The sequence below is a fragment of the Convolutriloba macropyga genome, chromosome 15, assembly GCF_964194025.1.
Source record: "Convolutriloba macropyga chromosome 15, txConMacr16.3, whole genome shotgun sequence".
Taxonomy (NCBI): domain Eukaryota; kingdom Metazoa; phylum Xenacoelomorpha; order Acoela; family Convolutidae; genus Convolutriloba; species Convolutriloba macropyga.
Window position 1 is genome coordinate 2,920,521 of NC_134482.1, and position 9,380 is coordinate 2,929,900.

Genomic DNA, 9,380 nt, shown 5'->3' on the forward strand with positions numbered 1-9,380 from the left:
TCTTGCATTCCCATATGTGTGTTCTGAAATCTGACTAATTTATGTCTGATCCTTTTCGGCTAATATTTCAATCGGCAAATTTTCCTTTCGGTTATTTTTCACAGTATCATTATAATGTTTCAACTAGGGATAATTAAAGAGCTATTTCTTTATATGAAACCGATGGATCCTGAAGTATTCTCAATATCATCGCACTTTCATTTCAAGATCATGAAAACTTTTTTGCATCAATGATACAAAATGTAAATTGAGCAATTATTGTGTCAAGATTTCAATTACACCTTGCACAAGAAGGGTATTTTGTACTAGCATAATTTTCAATTCAATGAAATGATCGCACGATATATTTTCAGTGGTTTGCTGAAAACGCAGTAGACTATGTCAGTAGATTAGGTTCCGTTTTCGGGTAGCGATAAAACTGCAATGAAACTGATAGTGATAAAAGACATAGTGGTAGTAGTCAAATAGTGTTGCGATCTCTTTGTTAAAACTTGAACGAGGTAGGGCGTAGAAGCAAGAGGAATATACATAATGAATGTCATCAACCCATACATTGTACTTCTGACAGATGTTGGAACCAATTCGCTGATCACGATTAAGTTGTACAGCTCGATAACTGCGCTTGAAGCATCAATCAGTGCATAAATTATCAAAGCAATCCAGTATTCTGGACAGGAGTAAAGAAAAGCTGCTAGAAGTAATGAAACACCCAGACAAACCCGTCCTGACTTCCTCAAAGACAGTTTTAACCTGTTTGCTAGAATGAGTGATAAAACTTTGACGATAAAAGCAGCAATCATATAACCAGAAAGTAATAAATAATCGTAGCTTTGTAGATAATATGTGTTGTCTTTCGTCCCAGAGCAATAGTTCGATTCTGTCTGGCCGCTTAAAAAGATTAACTCCGTAACTATATAGGAAAGTTCATAAGTTGTGTATTTTACCGAAAATCCAATTAATGTCACACAGATTAAGCTTTGTAAAATGTATCGGTTTTCAGTTATGAATTTCAACTCTCTCCAAGAACCTACACATCTTGTACTCTGATGTTCCTCGTGTGTCTCATTATCGTTACTGGCACCATTATTGATATCATTTAAGGACCATTCCGCGTCCTTCGCTGTAATTTTTGCCAAGACTTTCATAGCCTCCTCTGGTTTCTTTTTCGACTGTAAAAAGACTGGTGTGTCGTCCAAAAATTTGCATGCCAGACCAATGAAAAGTATGGAAGGAATTGATAATATCAGAAGGAAGTATCGCCATAGACTTCCTCCATTCTTATCGCCCAACAGTGCTAGACCTAATAAGTATGGGAGAAGTTTGCCCATAGCTTCCCCTCCGTAAATAGAGGCCAGAATTGCCAGCCAAGTATGTCTTGTGGGCATCAACTCACACAGGTGAATATCAAGGGCACTCGTGCAACCTAAATAGATGACGTCACTGCGGGTAACATACATGTTACTGCACGTGCGTTAGCTCATCAACATTAATTGGCTGAAGAAGAATTGAAAAGAATTCTGATCAGACAGTTCCAGACCAAAGTATTCTCTGATCAGACCATCGCAGACCAAAGTATCCTCTGATCAGACGAAAGTTCTCTCGAAACACCGTGTGCGTTCGGAGTGCATTCGAAGTTGTCTCTGATCAGACCGCTTTCCAGACGAATTGACCTCTAATCAGACCATTGTCTAAATGACCTCTAATAAGACGATTGTGCGCTTGAAGCGGCCTATGATGATCAGACCATCTCCGATCAAAAATCTCAGACGAAAAATGCCACTAATCAGGCCATTTTCTACACATCCTCGTACGTGGTGCACAGATATTTTCCAGACCACATTCCAGGCATTTGTCAGCTCGAAGTAACCTCAGATGAGAACATCCCCAAACCAGGTGTTTTCTAATGCAGGGTGATTACAGGGGAAGGGCATGATGACCAGACGATTTATGAGTTTCATAGTCACAAGAAAATATGTGAGCCATTTTGAGATCAAAGACAACTACTGGTATATGTCTAAAGCATCAAAAATAGTACTCCTCTATCTTTCCTATATTCATATTTCACGAAACGTTCCTGCAAAAAAGTTCATATTTCACTAGAAAATATCTACTTTTTTGCTTATTATAATTTCAAAAATAGAGAAATTTTATCCATATAAGGAATTATTTGAAGTAAACCAAATTGTTATTTCAGATTTCCAGTAGAATGTAGACTGCATAGCAAAAATACTGGTGGACATAACATTGGTGGAAGAAAACACGTGTGTCACTTGGAAATATCCATCTTTTCGACTTTCGCATATTTCAAATTTCAAATATAGAGAATTTTTTTATTTCCGAGGCACCGAGTTGCTTAAAGTGAACAAATTTGTTATTCCAGACTAGCAGTAGTTTGTAGATTGTAAACCAAAACAAAGAGTTGGCTGAACGTTCCTAGAAAGAACGTTTGCATTTCATTGGGAGATATCGACTTTTCTGCTTATCATATTTTTAAAATCAGGGAAAAACTATTGGGTCAAAGAGTTGTTTAAAGTAAACCAAGTATGTATGTGCGCTCGAAAGCCCCTCCAATCAGACGATTCCGTGACCGAAGTGACTTTTGATAAAACTTTGTGCGCTCGAAGGCACCTATGATCTGATCATTACCACCAGACGGAACAGAGCTCTGATCAGACCATCTCCAGATCGAAGTGAGCTATGATCATACTGTTATTTGATCGAACCAATTTCCAGACCCTGGAATTCTGGTCTGGAAACACACCCTGTGAGTTGGACTTGTGTCTGATAAGAGGCCATTTCCGTCTGACACCTCAACCTGGGTATAACTATACATTAAATCTACTGTCCTGTTTACTTTTGGGGGACGAAATGATACGGGCAGATTATCACAAGATGCCGCATGCAAAGCGCATCGAATATACTAGATTGAATTTGTGGATGTTTTCTTTCATTATATGGAATAGACGTGAACATCAGATCTATATTTCAGATCATGTCCATTGTTTTACATCAATTCAATTTCTTTACAAATATTTTACTGTCGTTTTACCCTTTACCCATTGTCTCTTTTTCTAGTGTAGACGACCGAGATACAGAACTGGTGTACGCACGTCTTGCCAGATCAAACTCAAAAAGCCAGCACCAGTATTTTATTGACAAACAAATGGGATCGCAAAAACTGCAAAAGAAAGTAATGAAAACTTACATGCACCGAAAGACCACATAAACCTGAAAACAATTAAAGATTGCATGTTCCAGGCAACTGCAGACAATGCATTCCAGAAAAGTGTCCAGACTGTTCCCCAAACAACACACTTTTTTCTCCCAAACTTATTTGCAATCCAACCCGTGAGTAAATAACTGATTGTCATCCCAATAAAGGTAACAGTAGCCAGTGCCGATTCCATTTCCGGAGTCAAGTCCATCTCGACATAGAGTCTAGTTGAAAGCACTGGTGCCATGTCCAAAAGTGCATGACGTGCACTGTAACCCACGAATACCGTAATCATTGTTGTTATGTGGTATCGGTTCAGTTCGATCTCAGCTATTATATCTGACAGTGAGGTTGAGCGTGTAACTTCGCCCTCCGTGTCTCTAACATTTGAGAAGTCATGGACGCTTTTTTCTTCAAGAGATGGGAGTAATAATTTTTGTTCGCAATCTTTGCTCATTTCAATAATAACTAGTTCTTGTTACATAACAATTACGAGGCGAAAAAATCAAATATAGTGCATTTTTTGAACTATAATGGCTCTATAAATCTATTATGAAGTAAAGAACACTTTACGCACCGACAGAGGTCAGATTGTTGCAGAAAGTTAAAAGCCAAGCATCAAAGTTAAACCAGTAAGATTGATAAGATTAAAATATAAATTAACCATCGTTGTAATGCGGAATCCGGCTTCTGCAAATAACTAATATATGATTGAACTCTATGCTCAGTAGATACTGCTAAAAACTACTGAAAATGAAGGCAAACTCAAAATCAATACGACTAAAAAGATTGTGCTTGCGGCATTTAATATTCGCATATTCGCATTTGACAGCATCGTTCACTGAATTAAGGAGCTATAGCCTTAACTTGAAAGAATGAACTGAATTTTTGCTCCCATATATTTGACAATAGCGAAATGTATTAAGTTGAATTCAATCATTCAATAAAGACTAACAGGAGTTGACGTTTGGCAACATTCTTATAGCTTTATGAAACGCCCCGAGAGAAAAAAATAAGTAAATAAAAGACAGTTTACTTGAACACAAGTTCTTCGATTGCACTGTTCTGGATTATCAAACTATAAGGAAAACAATTGACTAGCTTTTCAGCTCTACGCCTAGTCATTTCTTCAGCACTTGACAAAATTTATTTTTTCTGCAGCAGTAGGTCCAATAAATCTCGAAACTTATGTTCAAGAAATATCGTTGTCATTTTATTCTCCGATGATTTAGGAATAACAAGTTTTGCAGTTTTGGACCATCTCCTATAGCTATGGTTGCAATCTATATTCAAAATCTCATTCGATTCCACATTCTCATGAGCCTTGTGGCAACACTTCAGGCTAAACTTGAGTAAATGATTCAAATACTGCTTGCTGAAGGTGGAAGGCCTAAATCTGAAAAATGTCGAACAATGAGTCAAAAAGTTTTTTAAGTAATATTATTCGCACAATTTTATGTAATTTTTTTGTAGACGAGACGGTGTAGTACATCCATAAATCAAAATTCCATGCTCAAACAGCAATCGTATTTCTCTAGAAACATTTAAGGATTTAGGGTTGCATGACCTAATCGCGCCAAATCAACTACGAATTGTTGAAGTTTTCTGCTGACGAACTATGTGCAATCTTCGAATGTAAAGTGAGGGTCAATAAATAATCATAATGATTCGCATTAAAGACAATTCTTTTGGTGGCATTCTCCATATTTTAGCTTGCTATTTTTGTTTTTAAAGCGGTTGACTTCTTGCTTATTTTAGCTTAGCCAACTGACAATGGATGTTTTTTCAGTGTTTAGGTAGTCATAGGGAAGTTGTATCGGAAAAGTTGTATCAAGAAGTTGTAGCGTTAAATATGCACAAGCGTTTTCTAAAACAGTCGGTTTAATACAATAACGTAACGTACTGAAGCATATCGGAATCTTTGTTCATTTCAATAATAACTAGTTCTCATTACATAACAATTACGAGTCGAAACAGAAAAAAATCAAGTATAGTGCATTTTTTGAACTATCATACCTCAGATGAAGTAAAGAACACTTTTAGCACCATTAGAGTTCAGATTTATGCAGAATTTTAAAAGCCAAGCATCAGAGTTAGTTCATTGAGATTGATAAGATTCAAATATAAATTAACTATCGTTGTAATGCGGAATCCGGCTTCTGCAAAAAACAAATTTATGATTGAACTCTGTACTCAGTAGATAATGCTAAAAACCAATGACAATGAAGGCGATATGAAAATCAAAACGACTAACAAAATTGTGCTTGCGGCACTGAATATTGACATATTCGCATTCGACGGCATCCTTCACTGAATTAAGGAGCTATAGCCTTAACTTGAGCGAATGAACTGAATTTCTGCTCCCATGTATTTGACAAAAGCGAAATGGATTGAATATAACTAAATCAATTAATAAATAATAACAGGAGCTGAAGTTTGGTGATACTCTTGCAGTAAGTCCAATAAATACTCTTGCAGGTAGGCTTAAATCTGAAAATTATTGAACTTTGAGTCTAAATGTTTTTTAATTAAAACTATTTGCACTATTGTTATGAATTTGTTATTTGGTAGACAGGACGATGTGGTACTTTTATAAATCAAAATTTCTTAACCAAACACTCGAACAATTGTGTTTCTGTAAAACAAATATAAGGGCATAGGGTTGCATGAATTCCCTAATTGCGTTAAATCAACAACGACTTGTTAAAATTTTCAATGTCAAACTCTATGTGTTCTTGGAATGTAAAGTGGGGGTCAAAAAAAATTTAAGGACTTGCAACAAAGATCATTCTTTTGGAGGCATTTTCCATATTGTAGCGTGCTATTTTTTCTCAAAAAAGCTTTTCAATCAATTGATTTCCTGTTTATTTTAGCTTAGCTAACTGACAATGGATGATTTTTTTTCTGTTACGAAGTCATAAAAAAGTTGTTTGGGACAAACAAACAAAACAGCAAACAAGTAGACGAGACGGTGTGGTACATCCATAGATCAAAATTCCATGCTCAAACACTTGGGCATGTTTTTCTATAAATGAACTATAAGGGTTTAGGGTTGCATGACTTTATTAATCACACCAAATCATCTACGAATTTCAGTTGAAAAACTCTATGCCATCTTTGATTTTCAAGACAGAGTCGGTAAAAAATTATAGGGATTTGCAACAAAGACAATTCTCTTGGAAACAATCTTCAAATTGTAGCCTGCTAATTTTGCTTTTCAAGCGATTGACTTCCTTCTTATCTCAGCATAGCTGACAGACAATAGATATTTTTCTGTGTTTAGGTAGTCATAAGAGGGTTATGTCGGCAAAAACAAGCAAGTGTAATCAGCGAACAAGTAGAGCGTTAATTATACACAAGCGTTTCCTAAAACAGCCAGTTTTAATAGACCAACAAGGGCCCTAAGAATGACTCTCACGAAATTCAATTTTCTGAAGCAAACTCTTCAGAAAAAATTCATACTTTAATAAACACTTTATAGGTAAGATGTGATAGATGGAATTTAATCCATTCCAAAACCGGAACACGGAAACCACATTCTCCCAAACTTTTGATTTTGCTGTGCACTGTGTCGGAAGCCTTTTCTAGGTTCAAAAATTTATCCGTACAAACATTTTTTTCGGATGGTTTCAACCACTCTAGACATTGCATCTACGGTTGAGTGCTTAGAATGGAATCCGATTTTTTTCATAAAGAGTCTTGATTTTATCAGGAAACTCAATACATTTCTTTAAAACATCTTTTCAAAAATTCTAGTCAAGGTTGGTGGGATAGAACTGGGTAAATAGTTTTGGAAAGGCAATATTTTGGCTTTCTAATAAATTTCAGAGCAATATACTTCAAGGACACTGGCCGGGAAAACTTGAGGGCCAAGAAACCTAAAAGATGCCCTAATGTGGACCAGACGTAAACGCATCAGAACCCAAATTCACGCCAAAAGTGCATCAGAACCCAAATGAAATGCTGCCTGTTGCAACATGGATAAAACGGCAGCGCTGAGAGAAGTTGAGAGAAAACTCAATTAATTCCCAACTTTTATACAATTAAGCCATCAGTTTGCAGAAGGCTGTCAAAAAGGAATCAAAGATCTTTAGGTGTCTTGGAGATATATGATTTAGAGTTTCGTATCAGCTTTGGTTCCACAACCTCATGAAACTTTTGGTAACACTTCAGACCAAATTTTATTAAATATTTCAAATATTGCTTGCTAACAGTGGAAGGCTTTAATCTGAAAAATGTCGAACTTTGAGTCACATTCTTTTTAAATAAATCTATTCGCACATTTTTATGTGTTTTTAAATTTTTTTGTGGACGAGATGGTGGGGTACATACATAAATGGAAATTCCATGCTCAAACACGTCGGCAGTCGTTTTTCTCTAAAATAAAAAGTTTTATGGTGGTATGACTTCCTAATCGCGCCAAATCAACTGCGAATTTTGGAAGTTTTCTGCTGACAAACTCTATGTCAACTTCGTAATTCAAGGCAGAGTCAAAAAAAATTCCTAAGGATTTGCAACAATGACAACTCTCTTGGAGGCAGTCTTCAAATTGTAGCCTGCTATTTTTGCTTTTCAAGCAATTGATTTCCTTCTTATCTCAGCATAGCTGACAGACAATAGATATTTTTCTGTGTTTAGGTAGTCATAAGAGGGTTATGTCGGCAAAAACAAGCAAGTGTAATCAGCGAACAAGTAGAGCGTTAATTATACACAAGCGTTTCCTAAAACAGCCAGTTTTAATAGACCAACAAGGGCCCTAAGAATGACTCTCACGAAATTCAATTTTCTGAAGCAAACTCTTCAGAAAAAATTCATACTTTAATAAACACTTTATAGGTAAGATGTGATAGATGGAATTTAATCCATTCCAAAACCGGAACACGGAAACCACATTCTCCCAAACTTTTGATTTTGCTGTGCACTGTGTCGGAAGCCTTTTCTAGGTTCAAAAATTTATCCGTACAAACGTTTTTTCGGATGGTTTCAACCACTCTAGACATTGCATCTACGGTTGAGTGCTTAGAATGGAATCCGATATTTTTCATAAAGAGTCTTGATTTTATCTGGAAACTCAATACATTTCTTTAAAAAATCTTTTCAAATATTCTAGTCAAGGTTGGTGGGATAGAACTGGGTAAATAGTTTTGGAAATGGCAATATTGTGGCTTTCTAATAAATTTCAGAGCAATATACTTCATAGACACTGGCCGGAAAAACTTGAGGGCCAAAAAACCTAAAACATGCCCTAATGTGGGCCAGACGTGCACGCATCAGAACCCAAATGCTTGCCATAAGTGCATCAGAACGCAAATGAAATGCTGCCCATTGCAACATGCATAAAACGGCAGCGCTGAGAGAAACTGAGAGAAATCTCAATTAATTCCCAACTTTTATACAATTAAGCCATCAATTTGCGGAATGCTGCCAAAAGTGAATCAAAGATTTTTAGGTGTCTTAGAGATAAATGATTTAGAGTTTCGTATCAGCTTTGGTTCCACAATCTCCTGCAACTTTTGGTAACACTTCAGGCAAAACTTTAGTAAATGTTTCAAATATTGCTCGCTAACGGTGGAAGGCTTAAATCTGTAAAATGTCAAACATTGAGTCACCATGTTTTTTAAATAAAACTATTTGCACATTTTTATGTGTTTTTAAATTTTTTGTAGACGAAATGGTGTGGTACATCCATAAATAAAAATTTCATGCTCAAACACGTGGGCAGTCGTTTTTCTATAAATAAACAATAAGGGTTTATGATGGCATGACTTTCCTAATCGCGCCAAATCAACTAAGAATTTTTGAAGTCTTTTGCTGACAAACTCTATGCCAACTTCGAATTTCAAGGCAGAGTCAAAAAATAATCCTAAGGATTTGCAACAAAGACATTTCTCCTTGAAACAATCTTCAAATTGTAGCCTGCTAATTTTGCTTTTCAAGCTATTGACTTCCTTCTTATCTTAGCTTAGCCGACTGACAATAGATGTTTTTCTGAGTTTAGGTTGTCATAAGAGGTTTGTGTCGGCAAAAACAAGCAAGTGTAATCAGCGAACAAAGAGAGCGTTAATTATTCACAAGCAATTCCTGAAACAGCCAATTTTAATAAACCAACAAGGCACTAAGAATGACGCAATTTCTTGAAGCAACCTCTTTAGAAATAATATTATTC

General features: G+C 36.1%; 1 protein-coding gene across 1 annotated transcript; it reads right to left on the reverse strand.

The window, feature by feature from the left end:
- Nucleotides 1-226: 226 nt before the first annotated feature.
- LOC142353896 (uncharacterized) lies at nt 227-3,858 on the reverse strand. Its single transcript, XM_075406125.1, has 2 exons — nt 3,206-3,858; nt 227-1,423 (listed from the first exon to the last, which is right to left on the reverse strand). The coding sequence occupies exons 1-2, from the start codon at nt 3,669-3,671 to the stop codon at nt 390-392; spliced, it is 1,500 nt and encodes a 499-aa protein (XP_075262240.1). The 5' UTR covers nt 3,672-3,858; the 3' UTR covers nt 227-389.
- Between the last annotated feature and the right edge of the window lie 5,522 nt (nt 3,859-9,380).